This window comes from Aquarana catesbeiana, linkage group LG03 (genome assembly GCF_042186555.1).
Source record: "Aquarana catesbeiana isolate 2022-GZ linkage group LG03, ASM4218655v1, whole genome shotgun sequence".
In the NCBI taxonomy this organism is placed as follows: domain Eukaryota; kingdom Metazoa; phylum Chordata; class Amphibia; order Anura; family Ranidae; genus Aquarana; species Aquarana catesbeiana.
In genome coordinates, this window is record NC_133326.1 from 625,736,613 (window position 1) to 625,762,141 (window position 25,529).

Genomic DNA, 25,529 nt, shown 5'->3' on the forward strand with positions numbered 1-25,529 from the left:
GGTGGGGGTCAGGATCCTCATTAATATATAGGGGGGTGTCAGGATCCTCAATATATGGGGGGGGGGGGGGGTGGGGGTGTCAGGCTGCTCATTAATCTATGGGGGGGGGGGTGTCCGGAGCCTCAATATATGGAGGGGGGGGTGTCAGTATCCTCATACCAATACACAGCATAGAATTTCAAGCACAGTGACACAGAAGAGCTCCATAGAACACATGTGAGAACAATGAAGCAGCCTAAAGGCCCTCCATCTGTCTGGCTACAACGTTCAGCTTGCCCTCCCCCCATGACACATACAATGGGCCCCCGCCCGCCGTACACACACAGACTGTAGCTAGCACCCCCTCCCCGCAGACCCGTCTCCCCGCACCGTCTCCAGAAGCACCTCTTCTATTCCCCGCCATCACACCGGTGTGTTCCGCTCTACACTGCGACCAGCAAAGATTAGCCCCGCCCCACACAAGGCGCTGGTATTCCTAATCATTCCTTCTAGATCTACCATTGGCTGCACTACCTGTCATGTCACGTCATTGACGGGTGATTGGTTAAATTGTGGTCTGATAGGCTTCTCCTTTTCCGGATGACATTAGATTGGTAATTCTGTGAGTCATGTGACGAGATTATGACTGCAGCCGGCTGTAGAGGGCGCTCTGGGTGTAGGGATGTGTGGGGATAACCTCAGGAGAGAAGAGGGAGCTCAGGTCGGGTGGTTGTGATTTTGGGTGTATTTCTTCAATACCTACACATTTCAGGCATCCCTTTGGGGTCTCTGAGGCCCCACTCACACCTGTACTTTGTGCTAATGCACATTTTTGTTTGCGCAAAACAATATTCACTTGAATAGGCTGCCCAACATGCGCTGAACTAATCTCCCGCGTCTTTTCCGGGCTTCGCGTGGTTTTGTGCGTTTGTCGCGCAACAAAATGCGTTTCCTTGCAGTATGTGGGGTGCCTTTAACAATTAGCGCCCATACACACCTTGGCATCAGGCTGGCAGTGCCATTAGTTCTTACTGGCACCCAAACGTGGGTAGCGATAAAATGTACAAAAAAATGTGCCAAACATGGCAAAATAAAAAGGTATATGAGCCACTTTGGCAAATTTGTTGTGTGTGCGGCAGCCTATTCAGGTTAATGGGCTGCCCTGGGCTGTTATGCACCAAAAAAAGGCACCTCCCCCGGGTGTGAAAGGGGCCTTAATAGCACCACAAGCATGATGTGCGTTATTCTCAAGATTTTCACTCATTCCTGGAATGCAGAGGTGTGAATGCAGCCTTGTATCACCAGCAGCTGTACAATACACTGCTAAGGGCGGCTTCACGCTGCCCTTCTGCGGTTTTTCCAAAGCGCAGCTAACCCACCGTTTTCGTTTCGTGTTTCCCACAAACTTCAGCGAGGTTCTGCGGCTTTGGTGTGATATCTGAAACCACAAGACCTCAAAAAAGTTTATGGGAAAGCAAAGCTAACCTGCATGAAAACCGCAGGTTTGCTGCTCTTTGCCCAAAGCGCAGAACTGCATTGGGCAGTGTGAAGCCGCTCAAAGACCCCTTGCACACTGAAGCGCTTTTCAAGCGCCTGAAAATCGCCTCTCATGCCTCCCCAGTGTGGAAGCCCGAGTGCTTTCACACTGGGGCAGTGCGCTTGCAGGACAGGAAAAAAAGTCCTGCAAGCGGCATCTTTGGGGCGGTGCAAGAGCCCTGTATACACCACTCCCAAAATGCCATGCCAATTGAAATGAATGGGCAGCATTGCTGAAGTGCCTGCAAAGTGCTTTGGCAGCGCCGCAACACGGGCACTTTTAACCCTTTGTTCAGCCGCTAGTGGGGGTTAAAAGAACCCCACTAGCGGCCATAAAGCACCGCTATAACAGCGGTAATGCGCCGCTAAAACTAGAGTTGCTTTATCGCTAACGCCGGCACCGCCCCAGTGCGAAAGTAGCCTAAATGTCCAGGTCAGGAACACATAGCATAATCACGTATGTTCCTAACCCGCAGGCAAAATGTGCTGCTCTTTAGCAGATGCGTAGGAGTGCCATTAATTCTTAATGCCACTTCCAGGAATCAGGAAATGTGACGTGTTTTCACTTTTGCGAAATCGTATGATGCTGCAGCACCATGTGGTTCCCTGCAAAGTGTTTTTAAGAAACATGAACCTACTAAGTGACAGGCTGCTTTCACATGGGGGCATCGGCGGTAAAGTCTCGCTATTTTTAGCGGCGCTTTGCCGTTGTTTTTGCGGAGGCTTTCGGCCACTAGAGGTCGCTTTTAACCCCCACTAGCGGCCGGAAAAGGGTTAAAACGACCTGCAAAGTGCTGCTGTAGCAGCATTTGCCCGCGCTGGCCATTCATTTCCGCTCCAAAGATGCTGCTTGCAGAAGTTTTTTTAACGTCGTGCCAGCCCATCGCCTCAGTGTGAAAGCACTCGGGCTTTCACACTGAGACTGCAAGGGAGCCGTTTTTCAGGCGCTATTTTTAGCCTAAAGGCGCCTGAAAAACGCCTCGGTGTGAAAGGGGTCTAGGTCATCCAGTGCCCAGATAGATGGTAGCAAATTGGTGGAGGAGGGGATGGGGCTAATAGTGCCACGAGCAGTGCAATGAATGTGATGTTTGTGTCATGCGCTGAAATAGCACCAATAGTTGTGGTACACTACAGCAAACTGAAGCGTTTAAAGGGAACAGTACAGCCAAAGCTCCTTTGGCTGTACTTTTTTTTTTTTTGGCTGTACTTTTCCTGTGGATCACAGTTCATTCTGCGCTCCTGTGACTCATTTTCAGCAGACTGAGGCCCGTTGTTGGCTGACTTCAAGAGCCGGTCCAGGCTGGAGAAAGATTGAGACAATATGGTCGGGATTCGCCCACAACCCTGGACCAGCACTTGGCTCAGCCTCTCAGTGAGCCGCTGACAGCCTGAGTCAGCCGCTCCCGCCCCCTTCACAGCCCAGCTCTCCAGTGAGCGCGGTGGGCAGAGCAGAGAGCTGGTGACTAACAGTCACCAGCTCCCTGCTCAGGGAGCTCTGAGAACCAAGCGATCAGTGATGTTTGATCGCTCGGTTCTCAGTCTAAGGCTGGGTTCACAGCAGGAGTCCGGCGCATCTCCATTCACCGTTCCAGGTCCGATTTCATCCCCAATTTTTGTCTGAATTTGGACCTGAAACGGCCCAAGAGACTGTGCAATTTGTACTGGAGCCACTGTGGAGATGTCTGAAACGGTTCCAAAGAGAGCCAGTCATAATCTCCTGCTATGCAAATGGAATGCGGAGAAACCCACATCCAATTCGCATAAGTGTGAACCCAGCCTTATGTGGGGTACACACTATAAGAAAACCGGAACCGGTGAATGAAAATTCATACAAAAATTCTCGTACGACAAAGGCTTTTTTATTCGTTGTTTATTGTTTCTGATCATGCGCAGGCTTTCTTTTCTGATCTTTCTTGTACGAAAACGGTACACATTAAACGAAAATAATTCGTTCTGTTCCCGTACAAGAAAATTTTTGGAGTTTGTCCCTTCGGAAATTTTCGTACGAAAAGTCGGAATTGGCAGTCGAAAGTTGTGTACACACTATACAAAAATTGTACGAATGTTCTTTGGACTAAAATGTTCGCCCGATTTTCTTATAGTGTGTACGAGCCTATAGAGCTGGCGGGGACAGATGCAACTGCATCCACCTAGGCAAGTATGATTCTTGGGAAAAAAAAAAAACTATACTTCTCTTTTAACCATATGTCCACTATGGCACAGTAATAAATAGCATGGTAAACAAGTGGTTAAATCAAGCTCACAGGATCACCTGTTCCTCCAGGGAGCCCAGGACTATGCTAACAGCTTCACCAGAGAAAGCAGGAAGAACTCTGAGAACATCCATTCCCTGATCCCTCCTGCCACTAATGACACTGATAGCGCCATGTATTATGTCACTTCCGGGGGCACAGCTGTCATTCCTCAGCTAGTGTACAGTTTGTGTCCAGGATGTGCGGTTGCATAAGTACATCTGCAGTGTCTGTCAGACAGTCATTGATGTGTGTTCTTCATTCCTCGATCCCCCACAGCGCTTGACTGCAAGCCATCCGACATCATCTTCAACGCTACAGCTCCTATTATCAGGCATTACAGGAGTTTATTTTGTTAAGTGTTGAGTTTCTATTGGCGCATAATTATTTTTTATTTGATGGTGTATATTATGTCCAGTGCTGAGGGGCATCAATGGGTGCCAGATTTTCACCATCTATGGCGAATCTTTATATGGGCTGTTGAGAGGAACATTATTTGTTCTCCCCAGCAATCATTTTGCCAGGCAGATCGTTTGGTATGGTCGCTGTATTGACAATCTCCTGATGGTGTGGGATGGCGACACCTTTGTTCTTTCCACTTCCAGATTATGGCCCTAACTGTGCTCACTGAAACATTCAGATGTTTAGAAATCCTTCTGTAACCATTGCCATCAGTATGTTTTGCAACCATAAGGTAGCAAAGGTCTTGAGAGAGCTCTTTGATTTTACCCATCATGAGGTGTTTCTTGTGTGACACCTTGGTAATGAGACAATAGCACCTTTAGGCTCCATGCACGATAGCATTTTTTTAAGCTCCTAGAACAGGGGTCTCAAACTGGTGGCCCTCCAGCTGTTGCAAAACTACAAGTCCCATCATGCCTCTGCCTGTGGAAGTCATGCTTGAAACTGTCAGCCTTGTAATGCCTCATGGGACCTGTAGTTTCGCAACAGCTGGAGGGCGGCCAGTTTGAGACCCCTGTCCTAGAAGCTATTGGCATTTTTTTGACTGCTCCTAGAAGCTAAATAGTGTTATCCTATGTGCCTGCACACTACTTCAGGCTATTAGCATTTTTTGAGCTTCAGCATCTTGGACCAGAAAAAACGTTTATTGGAGAGTTTTTACAGCAAAAAAAAAAAAAAAACACTAAATGCACATAACTGCTTCTAAAAGCTACTAAAATGCTAACAGCTTATTTTTATTCTTCCTGTACTGCAAAAATGCTAAAAAAATGCTAATGTTCCTAACTGCTCCTAAAAGCTACTAGAAGCTGGGATAAAAATGCTATTATCAGTGTTTTTCTCTAACTTTTTTTGAGCTTATAAAAAAACGCTAGTGTGCATGGAGCCTAAGAAATATATTTACCTAGAAAAATGGTGACGTGTTTATAACTTATTTTATTCGCTGTGTTTGTTTTACAAGCAGCTTCAGCTGACCAGGCTTTGGGGTACCCAATTCTCTGCATGTGAATGGAAATTAGAATCATTCCGGAAATGTGTTATTATTGGTCTAGGGCAGGGATCTCCAAAATACGGCCCTCAGATCACACCACAAATTTTCAATCGGATTCAGGTCTGGGCCATTCCAAAACTTTAAAGCAGAGGTTCGCCGGAAAAAAAATAATAAAAGCCAGCAGCTACAAATACTGCAGCTGCTGACTTTTAATATATGGACACTTACCTGTCCAGGGAGCCCGCGATGTCGGCAGCCGAAGCCGACCTGTTCGTCGGCTCTCGGCTGCTGCCGCCGCCATCCTCGGTGAGGGTATAAGGAAGTCAAGCCATGCGGCTTCACTTCCTGGTTCCCTACTGCACAAGCGCAAGTCGCGCTGCGTGTCCTCTCTGGTCCCTGCTGTGTTCTGGGACCTGTGTGTCTCCCAGAATACAGCGGGGGAGGACAGTGTAGGCGCCGGAAGTGGCCTAGGTCACCGCAAGCGCCGCGTTGATCTATGCCAGGAAGTGTGAGCAAATACCTGTATTAACAGGTATCTGCTCCCTCCTCCCCCCTGAAAGGTGCCAAACGTGACACCGGAGGGGGGGAGGATTCCAAAAAGTGGAAGTTCCATTTTTGGGTGGAACTCCACTTTAATCTTCTTCTGGTGAAGCCATTGCTTTGTGGATTTGGATGTATGCTTTAGGTCGTTGTCATGCTGAAAGAGGAAGTTCCTCTTCATGTTCAGCTTTCTAGCAGAAGCCTGAAGGTTTTGTGCCAATATTGACTGGTATTTGGAACTGTTCATAATTCTAACGGTGGGTATGCTGTTCTTTTGGTGATGTGCAGTGTTGTTTTTTCACCAAACATATCTTTTGCAATTATGGCCAAAAAGTTCAACCTTGGTTTTATCAGACCATAACACATTTTCCCACATGCTTTTGGAAGACATCAGATGTGTTTTTACAAAATTTAGCCAGGCTTGGATGTTTTTCTTCCTAAGAAAAGGCTTTCGTCTTGCCACTCTAGCCCAGACATATGAAGATTACGTGAGATTGTTGTCACATGTACAAAACAGCCAGTACTTGCCACATATTCCTGCAGCTTCTTTAACCACTTGCCGACCGTGGGACTTTCAAGGACGTGGGGGTATATCTGAATGATGCCTGCAGCTAGAGGTATCATTCAGATATTGCCGTTTTCAGCCAGCAATTCCCTACACCACAAGAATGATCATAGCGGCGGGTCAGCCGCTTGATTGTTCTTACGGGCAGTGATAGTGGACGTCCACCCCCTCCCGTGCTTCTACCGACTCACCTCTGCGATCGGTGAGTTGGAGAACGGATCCGCTGGCGCCGGATGTCCACCATAGAGATTTCCGGCGGACCAGATGGTCGTCGGAGTCTCTATGGTCGTCGGAAGGCTGGGCACGATGTTATGCCGTCACGCCTGGCCTCTGCATTAAAAAAAAACAGCGCCACCTCGGCTGGGAAGCCGTGATTGTTTTATTTTATTTTAGGCTTCCCAGCCTAGAGGTGATATGTGGGGTCTTATTGACCCCATATCTCACTGTAAAGATGTCCGATCATGCCATATTCCTATTACAAGGGATGTTTACATTCCTTGTAATAGGAATAAAAGTGATGAATTTTTTATTTTTTTTTTTAAAGTGACAAACTAAAATTTTTTTAAGTAAAATTAACAAGAAAAAAAAGAAAAAAATTTAAAGTGCCCCTGTCCCCATGTGCTCGCACGCAGAAGCGATGCATACGTAAATCCCGTCCACATATGAAAACGGTGTTGAAAGCACAGGTGAAGTGTCGCCGCGAACGATAGAATGAGAGCAATAATTCTAGACCTAGACCTCTTCTGTAACTCAAAACATGTAAGCAGTAAAAAATTTTAAAGCATCGCCTATGGGGATTTTTAAGTACCGAAGTTTGGCGCCATTCCACGAGCATGTGCAATTTTGAAGCGTGACATGTTAGGTTTCTATTTACGCGGCGCAACTTAATCTTTCACGTTATGCAAAAAAATTGGGCTAACTTTACTGTTTTGTTTTTTTTTTTAAAGCATGAAACTATTTTTTTCCCAAAAAAAACGCATTTGAAAAATTGCTGCGCAAATACCGTGCGAGATAAAAAGTTGCAATGACCGCCATTGTATTCTCTAGGGTCTCTGCTAAATAAAAATATATATATAATGTTTGGAGGTTCTGTGTAATTTTCTAGCAAAATAATGATGATTTTTACATGTAGGAGCGAAGTGTCAGAATTGGCCGGGTTGGTAAGTGGTTAATATTGCCATAGGCCTCTAGGAAGCCTCCCTGACCAGTTTTCTTCTCACCAATTTTGGAGGGTAAGGGTTCTTGGTAATGTCACTGTTGTGCCATATTTTCTCCACTTGATGATGACTGTCTTCACTGTGTTCCATGGTATATCTAATGCCTTGGAAAGTCTTTTGTACCCTTCTCCTGAGATCCCTCTGATGCTTTGGAAGCTCTCTGAGGAACATGGCTTTTGCTGTAGGATGCGACTAAGAAAATGTCAGGAAAGATCTACTAGAACAGCTGAACTTTATTTGGGGTTAATCAGAGGCACTTCAAATGATGGCATCGTTCTCCCCCTAGGCTCTGAGCAGAGCTGGGACCATCTCTCTGCTCTGCAGCACTCACTGGGGCACAGGGCTATGGAGGGGACAGGAGGGGCTAGCTCAGGTTCTCAACGGGTCGCTGAGAGGCTGAGCCAGGAGCAGGTCCAGGCATCTGGGGGATCTTTCCTGAGCCTGGACCAGCTGAGTGATGTCAGCCAATGGCTGAAAACAGGTTAGCGAAGTGTAGAACAACTTAGTTGAAGAACAACAGCATCTATGGTTTTGTATACAATTGTGCAGTAGTATTTAATGTAGGCACTCAAAGTTTCAAAGTAATGAGAGGAAATTTGTGCTAAGGTTTGATTTTATAAATCCCATGTTGAACTGAAAATAAAGCACACACATTCAGGGTAAAAACTGATTGTTTTACTCTAATTCTACACAGTAACGTATTAAATCAAGGTTAACTGAAATTGTAAATAAAATTGCAGATTATTATGAAAAGGGTGTGTTGTAATAGTACAGAAAAGGCATGAAAGGACAGAAAAAAATAAATCACATTGTAGTCCTTAGGGCAAGGAGAAGAAAATATAATAAAAACCATCAGCTGCCCTTACAGGGCCAGAAATTGTGAAAAAAAGATACAAATTACCAATGGCTAGCCAAACCACATTGGTAGACGCCAAGCTTAAATATGTATGTGTAAGCAGTTGTAGCTCCCCATCGCTATAATACACAATATTTCACAATGGGGTGGATGGGAGGACTTTTCGTCAGTAAGAGTAAGAAATAATAAGTTCATGGCTTCCAGTGAAAAGAACCGAGGGATTTTATAGTGGAAGACAACTGGGCTTATTTACAGTAATAAGGCAAGAACATGATATAACCCTGTGGCAACCAATCAAAATACTCTGATTACCAAGATGCTGAAAGCATGGTTATGATTGGCTGTTATGGTCACTGAACCCTCTACACCGTTACTAAGCCCATATTGTTGCATCCATACATTAGATCCTCTCAGTAAAGGAAGAAAATATTAAACTTGATAATATAGGATGTATACCACTCTTGTTGGGAAAGGACAATTTATCACTGCTAGTTATTTAAATAAATAAAATACCTCAACACTGAGGTGGGAGATATTTATATAAGCCGTGCCCAAATCCTGTTAAGGGCATGTCACTTTAATACACTGTAATTAATGTTTACTTAAAACAGCGTATATCATACATTCAGGTTTGAAAAAGGGTTTACATCATTTTCAGAGTATAAAAATGAAAGCATCTTTAAAATGAAAAAGAACCAAAACTAAAGATGTGTCTCCCCAAAGGGAAGGAGGGGGTTGGTCGCGTGACAATATATACAACCACAATAATACAACTTATATATTATATACAGTACATAAAGGCCCCTGACTCGATTCAGTTGGCAATCTGGCATTAAGCAATGTGGAAGCAGTTTCAAATTTTCTCAAGGTGTACCGTGAGGTTACTAAAGATGTGCAATTTCTCGAAAAGAAGTGAAGAAGCATGGCTGATATGTTTGTCCAATACAAAATGAAGGGGTCAAGTTGGCACTCAATGAGCCCCCTAACCATGGGTTGACTACCATCACTAAAACAGAAATCTAATTTAATAATACATCCTGTGTGCTTGTTGTTGACCAACATTTTAAGAACTAAATACACCAAAGCTGATATTTTAGCTTGGGGTAGACGGAGTCACCTTAGTAGCCACAAGCCTCTTATAAATAGATGGCACACCAGTGCAAAAGATTTAGCCACCACAATTCCCTGCTCAGACAGACTGAGGAGAAGTTAATTCCTACAAGTCAAACCAAATCTCCACTGTCAGAGGCCTATTAGAAATAAATAGAGACAAAAGAGAAGACTAATTGCCTGGTCTGGTTGATATTATGGCTGCATCAAAAAGTTTGTAGACAAGATGGAGAAATCTCCCTGGATGGGAGTACACAACATTTCTAAAATTGTATCCCAGTGTTTTGTTAAAAAGAAGAAGAAAAGAAAACCACTGCCCACACATTCGGCCTAAGCTCCAAGTTCAAAGCCAATAGAGGAAATCTAAAAAGCATTAAAAAGGATTTTTAGAAGGGAGGTTTGTGATGGGTTTTAAGTGGAACTAAAGTTTAAAAAGGAGGCTCTTTACGGCATGAGATACTGGGGTTGGTTACTGAAGGCAAATGTACTGTGCACTGCAAGTGCAATTGTTCTAAATCTTAGTAAAGAAGGGCAAGCTCTGCTGATTCCTATCATCCAATCATGTGCAAGCAAAAATGCTGTTTTATTTTTCCTCATATTCCTTGCATGTGATTGTGTATTCTTTGCAAAGTGAAGCTTTACCTTATTTACTAAGCTCTGGAGCAACTGCACTTGCAGTGCACAGTATATTTACCTTTAGTAAATCAACCCCAATGTCTCTCCAGCTATAAAATAAGTCTACTTGTCTGCTCACAGTCTTCTGTAGAAGAATGCACACTGAGCATGTACAGCTCAGTTTGCATTCTAGCACAGTGCCTACGTGTCGGGATGACTGCACTCCTGCACACTCACATGGGTGATGCCATCCTGCACTGGCCAACCAAGATGGTCGAAGACCTACATCTGGAAGTAGCCAGACAGAAAATGCCAGTGAGGAGGGACCTTGCAAGTGTTGGACCGTTGAGGCAGAGGTAAGAATTTCAAACTTTAGTTCCACTTTAAGGGGGAATAAGGACTATGCACCATTGTAGAATAAAGACGTTGCAGTGAAAAGGTAAAATCGGAATCTGTTTTGTGTTAGCAGCAAAAGCACAGGTCATTAGAAATTTCTTTTCAAAGGGACAGTGAAACACCAACCTGTCAGATCCAAAAATAACCCATATTACATCTTTATTCTTCCCTTATTGATTTATATCACCTTCCACAACATTCTACATCTGCAGAGACCAATCAATCATACAAAATTTGATAAACTGCCAGCATTTAACCATAATATTAAAAATCTTCAAAACATGCCCTTGATGTTCCCCATAGCACCACCTCTCCTGCATCCATCATTATCATTGCAAGTCCAGTCTACTAAAAGGTGTTGATGCCTTGCGGCTGGTCTTCCCTTACTGTATACCCAGACATAATCCATTTCCCTTCACAGGCTTTAAAGCATCTTGTCTGTCAGAGCCTGCATGGGATTTTGTTATAAATTCCACGCCGCCATCTACAAGCCTTGCACATAATCTGTGGTTTGCTTTCTCCCACTGTAGACAATGCAGATATCTTCTCCGTCCAAATCATTGCAAAGCCAACTTATTGGGTCTTGACAGCCTCTGACTGCTCCTCGGATGATTCATCATGAGGTGGGCTGTGCACTTTTGAAAAGTTCATTTCCAATATGTGATGCTGCAGGTGACGGACCCACTGCTCCTGAATAGAAAGCGGACCTTGGAACTGAATGTCACAGAACCTGGTAAAAGGGGTAAAAAAAAGCATTAAGGAACTTACTGTATAGTTGAAAACCTACACATTGGGACTTTTCATACCCCAGTGCTGGTCACACACTTGGTAAATATGTTGCTTTCAATCACCTCTCAAATTCAAATGTTTCAAGCAATAAAATGGGGTGGCATATGATCAAAAATGCTGCGTAGGGTGGCATTTAGGATCTTCTATTCACATTACCTAATTTTTGATCATTTGGTAAGCGTAAAACTAGGAAACTAATGTGGCTGAAAACCAAAGAGGCACATAACTGTCTAGTAAACGGCTAGCATGAGCACCAATGGTTTCCCTGGCAGTTTGGTTTAGATTTTGGTCAGAGGAGTGTTAGGCCCCTTTCACACTGGGGCTGTTTGCAGGCGCTATTGCGCTAAAAATAGTGCCTGCAAACCGACCCGAAATAGCTGCTGCTGTGTCTCCAGTGTGAAAGCCCTGAGGGCTTTCACACTGGAGCGGTGCGCTAGCAGAATCGGAAAAAAAGTCCTGCTAGCAGCATCTTCGGAGCGGTGAAGGAGTGGTGTATACAACGCTCCTGCCCATTGAAATCAATGGGGCAGCGCGACAATACCGCCGGCAAAGCGCCTCTGCAGAGGCGCTCTGCGGTGGTTTTTAACCCTTTCTTGGTGGCTAGCGAGGGGTAAAACCGCCCCGCTAGCGGCTGAATACCGACAATAAAGCCCTGCTAACAATAGCGGCGCTTTACCACCGAAACCGCCCCAGTGTGAAAGGGGCCTTAAAGCTAGCAAGGAGAAGACACAAAGTGGGGGGAAAAAAAAAAGGAATTTTTACTTGCCTGTAAATTCCTTATATTGGGAGTACAGTACAGGACTTGTACATAAAGACCATGTTTATACACAGGCTACCTTCAAGTGATTGTGCACAGCCAAAAAAAATTTGCTAGGGCCACCCCTAGTACACACTCATAACTCTGCCCAGTCAGTGAGACTCCAGCTTTTTAGTCAGCAATAATGAGTGATTAAAACACAGAGGGGAGGAGAGGACTGTGTCATGTACTGTACTCCAAGATAAGGAACTTACAAGCAAGTCAAAATTCCTATTATCTTAATCGTACAGTATAGGACTTGCATTCGCAAACCATCCCCAAGCAATGTGAACGAATCTGTGAACAAACGTCTTGATTAAAAATTGTGCGACACAGATGGCAAAAAAATAAATATAAAAAATGGACAGAAATTATAACTCTTCATCACGCTATCCAAAATGAAAAAAAAAAATGCTGCCTTTAGTTCTACTTTAACCACTTGCTGGCCGCCGCATGCCGATATTATATCGCAAAAAATAAATACCGCAGAGGTGATCAAATGCCACCAAAAGAAAGCTCTATTTGTGGGGAAAAAAAAGACGTCAATTTTGTTTGGATGCAACGTCGCACGGCCGTGCAATTGTCAGTTAAAGCGACACAGTGCCGAATCGCAAAAAGTGCTCTGGTCAGGAAGGGGTAAAATCTTCCGGGGCTGAAGCGGTTAAAAACAACCACAAAAAACTGAGACTGTTTTAGCTGGAGGATGCCCTTAAGCCCTAGTTCAAACTGAGCTGCGGGAATGAAGCCGTGCGAGTTCAGCTGACCTCACACGATTTCACTCCGGCATGTCAGTCCCGATTTTGGACACGATTTGAGAGACATCTGTGCAGTGTAAATCGCAGCACGAAATTCGCAAAAAGTAGTACAGAAACGACTTTTTGAAATTGGAGTGGTGCCGCAAATGCAGCACCGCACTGATTAGGATGGTGCCATTGCTGCCGATTTGACATGCATTTTGACATGTCAAATCGCACCAGTGTGAACCAGGGCTAAATCCCAAATGAACTTTGTTTTTAAATCAGCTAAATACAATCCAGGTGCATTCAAATAAAAGGAGGGTTGCTTGAACTTGCTATACCCATGTTTCAGTATTACTTGGAGCTTACTTTGTTCTGTTTTTGTCCCATTCTCTGCTGAGATGACTAATAAAAATTGTTAATCGAAAAAAAATGTTAATTAAAGGAGGTTAAAGCCTTATAATTTTAAGGCTTGATGTTTATGGAATCTATTTACTCACCGCATCCCTATCCTTTATATGTTACAAAAAAAATTGGGCATTTGTTTGCATTAAAATTCATTTTATAGTGTAATACTTTAGTGAAAATATGCATTTGATAAATAGCTGCGCAAATGTCAAGCAAAAAAGCCAGGAACTTCCACCATTTTACTCTGGAAAGGGCGGGTCATCCCTCTACAGACAGAGCACTGCTTCCCACGCAGCAATGGTTCTTCTATGCTGGCAGAGAACAGGCTTTTCCACGTGAGCTGTGGCTGCTTTTTAAAGAAAACAAACTCTAAGACTGAACACTGTTTTGTTTTTGTGTATCTGGAATATATCTAGTGGATTTAAATGGAAAGCCATCATAAAACCCATATCTTTATTTAATTTTTTCAAAAAGTTGCAGAATCTGTTTTGCTCAGAAAATGGAACATGGGCACTATGCAAAACTTTTATTACCTGGTTTTTTAAGTACGATATAAGAGGATCAAAACGTAAAACAAGCACAGCCATCTCACCTGCATTTCAAAGTGTAAATGTTTCCAACAAACTTCACTAATGATGTCTGGGGAGGTCTTGGTACCAGAGAAGGCACAGGACGTGCTCTTGCAGGTGGTCGTGGCTCTTCACTTTTGGATAGTGGTTCAGAGACAATATCTTCCCGAGAGGGTGGAACCTCAGGTGCCTTAGGGTGACGACGCTCAACTTCTGCTGACATAGATATACATTTTTAAATATCATAAAACTTCTAATCCATGCAAATAGGCCATCCTGACATCTATTCTATGTAGTGTACTACACTTACTTTGCCCCTGTGGTTCGGCTGGCTTTTCAGAGGTTGAGCTTGGCGTTGAAATACTGTGTTCTTTCTCAGCTACCTTCACGGGGGTTGTACTTGGGCTTTCCTTCTCTGGTCCTGGTTTTGGACTTTGTAAAGCACGTTTGAACTTTTTGGAGAAAGGACGTGCTTGGATGTAACTGAGATAGGCACCAGCCTTCTGAGGTCTCTGCTTCATCCACTCTCTTAGCGTTTCAATTGGGGAACCATTGACACACCATTCAGTTACACCAAATTGTCGAAGATGAGCTCTGGCATGGCTGGCTAAAGCCTTACGATTTTCAAAGATCAACCCACAAAGCTCACAGCTTGCCTCCACTGATAGGATTAGAAATGGACAGAATGAAGAGAAGAAAAAGTTACAAACAATGTAATACACACATGACAGAGCCACACTTCAAACCTGTTACTTACAGCTAGTGGCTCCTTTCTCTGGAGATGCCTTCACCTTGACCTTAAATGGAAGCTCTGTCTGGATGTAAGCCTTGGGCTTGCCATCTGGAGAAAAAGACTTAGGCTTGGGTTCACCTTGCAAGAATGCTTTAGGTTTATTTTCCCCAGGAATAAAAGGTTTGAGCTTTGCATCACCTTGCAAATAGATTTTAGGCTTGCCTTCACCGTGCACCATCTTGGGTCTGTTTTCACTTGGCAAAAAGCCCTTTAATCTCCCTTCTTGCATAAAAGTCTTTGGTCTCCCGTCTCCACTTTGCAAGAAATGTTTTGGCTTAACATCACTATGAACAAAGGTCTTGTGCCGCCCCTCCTCCATAACATAGGATTTTGGTCTACTCTCACCCTGTAAGTAAAGCTTAGATGGGCTGCAAGTCTTTGGCTCTGCATTCATATAGCCCTTTGGCTCAGACTGTGTAAGTCTAGGTTCATGAGGTGCTGGTCTCTTAGTTGGTATTGGTGACAGAAAACTGTTGTGGGGGCGCCCAGGAGGTGAAATTGGAAGATCTCGTGACATCACTGATGGCCCAACACCAAGAGGTGAGAGTCTGTGTGATGGGCTCAGTGGCTCATCCTCACCACGAGGTTCCATTTTGATGTTGGAAACCTGCTGCTGTGGTGTTGCTGGACGCCTTTTGCGTATGATTTCTCGCAGAGTATCAATGGGTGAGCCATTAACGTGCCATTCTGTTACACCCATTTGGCGGAGATGTGAACGCGCATGACTAGACAGCCCCTTGCGGTTCTCAAAGAACTCATTGCAGAACTCGCAGCGGATGTCACGGTTGGGGTCTGATTGCGAAGCTAAAAAGAACAAAGAATTTGGATATTAAAAATACAACAAAGTGGAGGGCCCAAAATGGTGAAGAAAGCAGAAAGGCAGGAAAAGGGGTAAAAAAACATACAAATGTTAGTAGACTGACTTGCCAGAAGTCACACACAATGCAAGATGAAACAAACAATCTCATCGTCTCACAAATCACATCAGGCATGCCCACAGAAAAAGACGGAATAAGGAGATATCACACTGCTGCCGACTAATGTTACGCAATGGTGCCCCAGATGGCCCTAAAACACTCATGGGAAAGAGCAAAAAAAAAAAAAAAAAAAAAAAAAAAGAAGAAGTACTAAAACACCTACCCCCTACAAAATAGGAAAGCAAGCCATTCAAATAAAACTAATTTTTGCAATACAAAAAACATTGAAATTACTACAAGACAATCCAGAATGCCCAATCTATGAAGGTATAATTGCTTTAATTTAACATAATACACTGTACTCTTCTGAAATACAAACTGTAATAAACACTTGCCTAACGCTGATGACAAGCTACAGTAAAATTATAGGAAGAAGAAAAAGTTTGCGTAAAAAAAAAAAAAAAAAAAAAATTGTCACCAACAGTGGGATAGAAGCTTTTGCCAGAAGAAAACAGCCTTAATGCCATGTACAGCTGTATATGTGGAAGGCTTAAAAATTACACATTGTATTTGTTTAAGAACATGGCACTGCAACCATTAATATAGTACAACCAGTAGCAATTAATAGAAAAACAGTTTGGGACATACTACCTATTTTCGTAGCAGTTCGTTATATAAAGGAAACCTGTAAGTAGGGTACCACTTCTGAAATGTTCTGGCTGTCTCTGACTACAAGTCTTTCTCAGTCACTAACCTAGAACAAGCATACAGCCAGTCCAGGCACAGGAAGCTGCAATATGAGTTACCAAACTGAAACATTAAGGCTCCATTCACACCTGAGCGTAGCAATTTCCTGGCATTTTTTTTTAAGTGTTTTTGCAACTTTTTACAAGCGTTTTTAAAGCATTTTAGAAGCATATTTATTATAAGCTTTTTACAGCTTCAGGATTTTTTTTTTAGCCAATAGAAAGCACTAGAGGGAGAGGAAATTAGGGGTGGAGAGCTGCTGTTGGAGCAGAAAACACACTCGTAAAACGCTCAAGTCAGGCATTTCTATTTAAGTCTATGGGGCCAAAAACACTTGTAATCTGCCAACAGGTATCGCACGTACTTTTTTGAACGACAGGTGTTTTGCTTCAGGCAACAGAACGCTCAGATGCGAAAAGGGGTCATTGAAATGGGATATGGCCTTGTTGAGCGTTTTAGAGCTACGAGCTTCAAGTAGATAATGGTACTCGGGTGTGAACTGGGCCTAAGGATTTCCAAAGCTACTGACTTTCCTGATCTGTATACTTGTTCCAAGTCAGTGACTGAATCATTATCGTTATCACCAAAAGTATACCACATTGTGAGCTGTTCCCAGAACAGTTATAGGAGGGGAAATCTTCCAATGGGAACACTAGTTCTAGTGATAATAAGGGACTCCCTCACTTTGTAGGGACAACTTCTCACTTCCTTGTTTTGGCTACGGGACAGGAAGTGAAGGCAAAAAATTCCCCAGTGTGGCACAGATTAAAAAAAAAAAAAAAAAAAAAACTAAAAAACTAAAAAACTAACAAGGGTTATAACTCTCCTTTACACTATCCAAAATAAAAGTTTTGCCTTTAATTCATTTACATGTAAAGCAAGCCCCATGTGGCAGAGTCAGCCACTTTTTGTAGATCGGGGAAACTATCAGTTCAGAAGTACCTAGCCAAATTATTGTTACAGTTACACCAAATTAAATGCAACTACTAATTTTGATGAGATTTAGGCCACTTTCTGTCAAATTAAAAGCCGCAGGAAATTAGTCAACACAAGAACAGAAGCCTACCATTGCTGATCAAGCTACATCAGAATCCTTATATGCACATTTGTCCTGGTCTTAGGTCATTGATTGAACTGCCAGACAGCTATCATCAGAAGGTGAACAATGACAACTTCCATATTTTGCCTAGAACAGATTTCTTTTAAATACAAATAAATTGCTTTGCCTTTATGCATGCGTAGCAAGTACACATTCAATGCCAACAGCTTGTGAAAACACTATGATTTCTGATTATACGATGCTGGTTTCTGACCAAACAAGTTCAATTTAGGCTAAAGAAACACAAAATATTCTTTAAAAAAAGCCTCAGCTTCAGACGAAGCTCAAAGGTTTACATGGCAACATTTCAAAGACTGCAAAAACACACAATTTCAACAACTCACTGCTTATGCAAAGTCATACCATGGATTCTTAATGACAAAAGGGGTTATCCAGGAAAGCCAGAAGTGGTCTCAATTAAATATATGAATGAAACAGATAAGATGGGACAAGATGGGAAGCAATGAAAAGGATGAGCAAGCATATGAAGAGCTGCGGGTCAGCTGCCCACTTACACAAGTTTAAAGGCGAAAGCTCCGAAGGCCACTCACTGGCCTGGTAGGTAGGAAGCCGAGGAGGCTTGCGATGCATTGCTGGAGCCAACCCGCTGTACGGGTGGGACCTAGATGGGGAAGCGGGAGGACGATGTGGGAGGAGCTTCTCCAAGCTGGGGCCTCCGATTCTGGTGCCCGTTCTGGGACAGATCCCACTGGCCAAGATCTCCCGCAGGGTGTCGATTGGTGACCCGTTGACATGCCACTCTGTGACGCCCATCTGGCGTAGGTGGGAGCGTGCGTGGCTCGACAGGCCCTTTCTGTTTTCAAAGAACTCGCCACAGAACTCGCAGCGGACTACTTCCGAACTCGGGGCTGGAGGAGTGGATGACAAACAAAATTGCCGTCTTTATATATCTAATTTCTCTGTTTGAGCTTTAAAAATGAGACCCAGTATGAGGGTGGTTGTGTGGATGGTGTGCAATTAACACATGGAATTGACTGCATGGTAATTTCTACAGTGACTGCATGTTGCTATACACATTACTGAAAATGCACATGAACATAACTTGCCATTTGTTGATAACATTTAGATTTAGCCCATAAGATGCATCATCTTTAAAAGAACCATCTAAATTTTAGCTTAAAAACTTGACTAAACGAACTTATCAGCATAAAAGCAGCTGTCTGCTGCTTCCTTTGTCCACTCTGTAAAAGACAAAAAAACCCCAAAAAACTCTGTAGCTGCTGACTTTTAATAAAAGGACACTTACCTGTCCAGGGATCCAGTGCCGTCCTCACCTGGGCTAGTTCTTCACTAGTCTTTGGGTTCCCGGCGCCGGCACCCTAACTGTGGGCATCCAGCTATGCGGTTTCACAGCCAGCCAGCTGTTGTGCATGAGCGAGCAGTGCTGGACTTTGTGAATGGTCCCACAGTCTTCTGGGACCTGTGACATGTCCCAGAAGACTATGGGGAGGGAGGGGGAGAAGAAAACTTTCAGTCAGATCAGCAAGGCGATCCAAGCAGAAGTGGGAAAGGGTACCTGTCAAAACTAGAAACCCCCACCCCAAAAATGACATGCCAAATGTGGCAGGGGAGGAGGACTTAAAGTGGAACATTTTGGCTGGAGTTATCAAACTACCTGCCTACTTTCTGCACCTAATTTAGGCAAGCATTTACAGTGTAAAGCGAAACTACACAGCATTTTAGCGGGCACCAAAAAAAACAAAAATGCAATTTTAAAGCAACTCACAGAAAAATGTATGTACCCGTCTATGACAGGTACATGAATTGGCAGCAAGCACTGTGTCACCTTTAGCGCTGCGCCCTGACTAAATTCTATAGGGTGTCTATAACACCCTTGAAGAATTTCCCTGACTGTGTTTCTGCCCAAGAGTAAAGTGAAAAGGCTCTCTACTGATGCTATGTGTAGCCCATGGGGTTCTTTTGGACATTACAGTAAAATAACATTAATTACATTCTATGTATTAAGGCAAAATCCTTTTGTGCTACAGGTTCCCCCCCTCACCCCCTTATACTTACCTGAGCCCGATCTCGATCCAGCGCCATGTGCAAAAGCAGCATCTCTCTCTGCTCTCTCCCCTCTAGTCCTGTATAGTGTAGTACAACTAAACAGTAAGCATGAAAATAAAGGAAAGTCCAAAGTCCCAAAAGAGATCAAATCATGATGATGAGTGAAGTTTTTAAACTCTTCAGTAGATAAATAGACTGTAGTGACATGCGTGCCCTCCTCCACGTGTTGTGACATTCATGCACTCCACCCAGCCATGGGATGCTATCATTGGCTAGGTTCCGCCCCGTAGAGCCATTTTAGAATTGATATTTCTGAGTGGTGAGACAGACACACTGAGATTTGCCATTGAGCTTGTGAAGCACTGTTTTGTGCTATTTTACTGTGTAAGCGTTTTTAATCCTTTGCTGACTATATAAAAAAAATATACAGAGAGCGCTATCAGTCCTCTTTTTCCTTTTATATATTCTAGATATTTTGAGCCGTTGAACCAGCAGTGATAAATTATAGTTCCCTACACTAGCCCAAAGAGTGGGCGAATCACTATCTGACCTCAACATCCCTTAATAGGTCAAAAGAGAAGACGAATGTACAACTATTCTGGGTGGAGGAGTGCATGCATGTCACTATGGATTATTTATATACTGAAGAGTTTAATACCTTCACTGATTGGGTCTTTTTTCGTACTTTCTTTTATTTCCATGTTTATTGTTTAGTTGCACTACAATGTGTGTCTATAATTTGTTCAGTTTAGGGAGCGCCGTGGATTCATTCCAAGGCAGGCCATACATGGTTTGAAGCTCAGCTGATTCAGCAGGAACCGGCCGAGATTTGAGCAGTGTATGGGCAGGCTGTGTGTACCAAGTTGATCAAATCGATCATCTTGGGTACAACCAGCATGCTGGGTTTTACCTGCGATTAACACTAGCAATAACCGATGTCGTCTCAAACCTGGGACGGCTTCCCCTGCCAGCAGAAAAGACAATGGCCTGGCAGGAGGGATTCCCACATCAACATGGACTGTTGCAGAAAAGAAATTCCCACGTGTATGGCCTTACCTAACAGTGTTTGAGCTTGCAAATGTAACCGTTATTTTTCTGTTTTGTCTAGTAAATTTGGGGATTTATAATATTTATTCAGTTGTAAAGGGCTGCACAGATTGCACTTTTTAATTTTAGGCAAGTATGACATGTTTATTCATAAAAAAATAAATAAAATTGAAAGCTTTACAATCACTTTAAGAAGATTAGAATGAATTCGCATCTATGTTATGAACCCTTTTAATAAGGCTATTGTTTAGTCCTGAGTGGTTACCTACCCTACAGGTCATGTGAACATATCCTTCCCTTTTTATATTCGATATTCTGTTCTTGGAATGTTTCTGTAAATCTGGAATGAATTTTTGCTGGCACTGGATTGGAATACTGTACCGTTTGTACTGTATCTTTTATTCAATAAAATAGGGCTGTTAACTGGCCAAAGATTGGGAGTTGTTCTGAAACTTGCAGTAACTGTAGAGATCTATTACCAGCACACAATTAAAGTCAATGCATGTTCCATGTGGTAACACTGCTACCAAATATACAAACCCTATAATGTTAAATCAATGATCGATAAGATTAAAGTAAACCTGTCAGCCATTCTAACATTTAAAAAGTTCTGAGTAAGAGAAAGCACAACATGGCTCCCTGTAATTACTTTAAATAGCCATGTCCTCTGTGCTCCAAACGTATTTTCCCTTTGTTACTAAGGGACTGAAATTTTTATTTCTGGGCTAAGTCCCGTCTACAAAAGAGACCACCTATTATGGAGTGTCCTTAAGTATTAAAGTGCTCTCATTGGACAGGATAATGGCAGCTGGGCAAGGCCTGTAGTCAGGCTTCTGTAAAATCAACCTAAAAAGGAGCACAGAGAATGGTCTTAATAGAAAAAAAATATTAGGATAATAATACAACTTGTGGTATATCCAGCTTTAAGCTGTACTTTTTTTTTGTTTTTTTTTTTTTTAAGTAAAAAAGTTCCATTTGGTCTGCATCTGTAAATTCATCGTGGAGCACAGTGCACAGGACCATACTAATTGATGAAAGCAAAACTGCGTGCAAGCGCATCAAGGAAGCAAAGCAGAGAGATTAGCACAGCCAAGATCATCAGGTAAGGCCATGCGAGGCAAAGCTGAGCTGAAAAAAAAATTACATGTAGAGGACTGTATAAGTTCCAGTTTTAAATTAGTGATTAAAAAAAAAAAAAAAAAAAAATTAAGAAAAAGAAGAAAGCCTTCAAGCTACATCCACCATCTGGAATCTGGAAAACTTGTAACAACAAAGCTTCCACCTGGCTAGAATGTATTTATATGCATTTAACTAATTAAGTTTTTTGGGTGGGTACAAGCTGGTTGGATCAACCACCCGTTTCTTATATCTCCTGGATTCCCTTGTAGAGGTTTGTTATCATTGTTTATTCTAGTTTATTGATGATCTGTTAGGAAGTGTCACACCATCATTTATTTTTCGTAATTTCTGTGGAAGTCTGTCATAACCAGGAGCTCTGTTGAGCATCTCACATCACTGGAGTCCTCGACAGCCGATTAAGCATGCAATTTACATTACCAGCAGCCACATCATTGAAGTTGACCCTTAGACCCCCTTCACAATGGGGTGCTTTTCAGGCGTTTTAGCACTAAAAATAACGCCTAAAGAGCGACTCTCAAGCCTCTCCAGTGTGAAAGCCCGAGTGTTTTCACACTGGGGTGGTGCACTTGCAGGATGGGAAAAAAAGTCCTGCAAGCAGCATCTTTGGGGTGGTGCGGGAACGGCGTATACACCGCTCCTAAACCACCCCTGCCATTGAAATAAATGGGCAGCGTTGCTGAAGCGCCTGCAAAAAATTTTAACCTTTTCCACGGCCACTAGTGGGGGTTAAAAGCTCCCCGCTAGCAGCCGAAAAGTGGCGCTATAACAGCGGTAAAGTGCCACTAAAACTAGTGGCGCTTCACCGCCAATGCCCCATCCCAGTATGAAAGCCGTCTTAAATAAAGCAACTTCAGTGGCCGTAAGACCTAAATATTAATTCCACAACCGCTTTTCCACTGACAAGCTATCATAAATCTCAAGAACATGCACTTCTCTAACAACCTATGATTAATTATTCAGACTTTGCTGAAGAATACCTTGAACAGAAAGAATGCTCTGTATTTAAATTAGGGACAACTGCAAAACCTCAGAATTACTAGACTGCCTCATAGTTAGAGCTGCTAGCAAGTGCTGGACAAAATCTAGAAGACGACTAGCTAACGAATGGACTTTTGGAGCTTTTTGACAGAAAAAAAAAAAAACACTGGATGAACCTAAACGTGTGTTAACGTGCCTAAAAGCTAGGCATGTTTAGCACTCAATTATTCCAATGGCCAGAATAAATTAATATTCTGGCCAAAGGAATAATGGAACCCCCAAACACATGACATTCCTAAACACGTTTACAAAAAGGTGGCTTTAGGGGCATTTGTTACACTGCTTTTCCCTCCCCTGGAGCAAAGAGGAGAAAAAAAAAAACATTCTGTGTGCATGAGGCCTAATACCAAGATGTACACTTAAGCCCCGGTTCACACTGAATGCCACTTGAACACCAGTCTGACTTTTATTGCTATCTAGGGCTCTGTTAGGTTTTCCTTTACTCTCTATCCTGCTATAAAGCGCCTCCACATGCAATCCGGGTGCAGTGCGATTTCAGCCCATTCATTTGAATGGGCTGACCCCACTCTGGACCGCATTAAACATAGTGATTGTACTACTTTATAAAATACACAGGAACCGGATTGCATGGTACTACTGTACCATGTGATTTGGTGCAGGCAAACATGCTGTGTTGGCGACCTGCATTTGGGGTGTAATTAGGTTAACACCAACATCTTCTGCAGATCGCAACTGCACTGCATTTTGAACGCGGTGTGGGAAATGCGCGTGGAACGCGGCTCCTGCTCAAGTCCTTGTGTGAAGAGGATAAGAGGAAAGAGGAGATGCAGCCCCTCTCTTTCCTTTCACACAGGGAAGGGGATGGACAGAAAGCTATCAAAATGTTTACCTCAATTCAGGGGCTTTAGAACCACTTTAAATGCTCACAGAAGTGAACACAACATAATTCAAATTTTTAGCAATCGCAGACCTGCGTCTGGGACTCGAAGGGATTTAGGCAGAAAGCTCCTAGTACTCAAATGGTTAAACAAGGGCTCTAAATGGTGGAAAAAGAAAACTGTGATACTTTTCATACATTAGCCCCATAACGCCTGCTACAAAATTTTTCAAACACAAAAAATCCCACTATACCACTTACTGTGCCAAGATTTCAGAGAAATGATCACAGAACTATCACCTAAAAAGATTTTACAGACTTAAAACGATTGATATAGCATGATGGTAGAGCTGGGGTAGAGGGTACCAAGTCTGGCCGCTCGGGAAACAAAAAGTTTATTGTTTAAGCAAGCAATGCAGTTATTAGTCGAAGAAAGGAGAATGTTAGTAAGGTCCCCTTCACACTGCCGCGACTTGAAAGTCGCGTGATTTTGCTGGCGCGATTATGACGCAATTTCAGGGAATGCCAACTCGCATCAAAGTCGGACCAAAGTAGTACAGGGACTACTTTGAAGTCGCACCGATATGAATAGTTATCCATAAGAATAATGGGGTTCGACTTGTCATGCGACTCGGATGTCCAAAGTCGCAGGAAAAGTCGCACAAGTGTGAAAGGGGCCTAAGAGCACAATGTAACAGTGGAGTGTTTAGAGATAATTTTCCATATACACAATACATGCACAAACCAAAAACAGTACTCCAAACAACAAAAGTATGAAAGTCCAGTAAACCTACAATAAAAATGGGTTTTAACAGACTGCTAAATTATATAGAGCCAAATCTTAATAGAACTAACAGGAAGATAAATATTTAATTTTGAGGAATCTCTCTCCACACTACTACTGCAAAAGCTCATTGCCAAAAAACACACAATCAGCTTCTATTATAGCCAGTTAAAGAACAAAATGTTTTTTGGCAGGGTTTATTAAAGGATATTGATGATCTGGCTGCTAATAGTGGTTACCATTAAGCAGCCAGATCCACAATATCGTTTAATAAAATCTATTAAAAAAAAAACAAAAAAAAACAGCTATTTGCCACATATAAAATATCTGGGCCAAAATCTTAAGTAAAACTGAATCCTAGACAAATATAAAATTAAAATGAATGTATCTCTGTATTCATTAATACATCATTAAATTGTTTTGTTTAAGTGCAAGCAGTGAAGTACCTAGATCAGTGGTTCTCAACTCCTGTCCTCAGGACCCACTAACAAGCCAGATTTTAACCGCTTCAGCCCCGGAAGATTTTACCCCCTTCCTGACCAGAGAACTTTTTGCGATTCGTCACTTTAACTGACAATTGCGCGGTCATGAGACGTTAGACCAAAACAAAATTGACATCCTTTTTTTCCCACAAATAGAGCTTTCTTTTGGTGGTATTTGATCACCTCTGTTTTTATTTTGTGCGCTATAAACAAAAAAAGAGCGACGATTTTGAAAATAAGGTAATTATTTTTTACTTTTTGCTATATAAAATAATATTAAATACCCCCAAAAATATGTATAAAAACTAATTTTTTCCTCAGTTTAAGCCGATATGTATTCTTCTACATTTTTTTGGTAATTAAAAAAAAAAAAAAAAAAAAAAAAAAAATCGCAGTAAGCGTATATTGGTTTGGGTAAAAGTTATAGCGTCTACAAAATATGGGGATAGATTTATGGCATATTTATTATTAATTTTTTTTATTAGTATTGGCGGCGATCTGCGATTTTTATCATGGCTGTGACTTTATGGCGGACACATCGGACACTTTTGACACTATTTTGGAACCATTGTCATTTATACAACGATCAGTGCTATAAAAATGCACTGATTACTGTGTAAATGACACTGGCAAGGAAGGGGTTAACACTAGGGGGTGATCAAGGTGTTAAGTGTATCCTAGGGAGTGATTCTAACTGTGGGGGATGGGCTACCACAGACATGACAGCGATCACTGCTCCCGATGACAGCAGTAGATCCCTGTCATGTCACTAGGCAGAACAGGGAAACGCCTTGTTTACAT

The 25,529-nt window shown here is 42.6% G+C and overlaps 2 protein-coding genes across 5 annotated transcripts in view; both read right to left on the minus strand.

Annotated features, from left to right (window-relative positions):
- Window positions 1-516, minus strand: part of AKAP8L (A-kinase anchoring protein 8 like) — a 65,423-nt gene extending 64,907 nt beyond the window's left edge. Inside the window, exon 1 of one of the 4 annotated variants that reach the window (XM_073622391.1) lies at window positions 385-516. In XM_073622391.1, coding sequence (XP_073478492.1) covers window positions 385-403 — 19 coding nt within the window. In that variant the 5' untranslated portion in view covers window positions 404-516. Of the gene's footprint in view, window positions 1-369 lie in introns of all 4 variants that reach the window. The other 3 variants (XM_073622394.1, XM_073622393.1, XM_073622390.1) reach the window with 3 other exon arrangements.
- A 7,676-nt stretch (window positions 517-8,192) lies between these two features.
- LOC141133190 (protein Wiz-like) overlaps window positions 8,193-25,529 on the minus strand; it is a 40,007-nt gene continuing 22,670 nt past the window's right edge. The window contains exons 6-10 of the mRNA XM_073622400.1: window positions 17,887-18,240; window positions 14,573-15,412; window positions 14,126-14,476; window positions 13,839-14,031; window positions 8,193-11,246 (exon numbers count right to left, since the gene is read on the minus strand). Of these exons, the coding sequence (XP_073478501.1) occupies window positions 11,090-11,246; window positions 13,839-14,031; window positions 14,126-14,476; window positions 14,573-15,412; window positions 17,887-18,240 (1,895 nt within the window). The 3' untranslated portion in view covers window positions 8,193-11,089. The remainder of the gene's footprint in view (window positions 11,247-13,838; window positions 14,032-14,125; window positions 14,477-14,572; window positions 15,413-17,886; window positions 18,241-25,529) is intronic.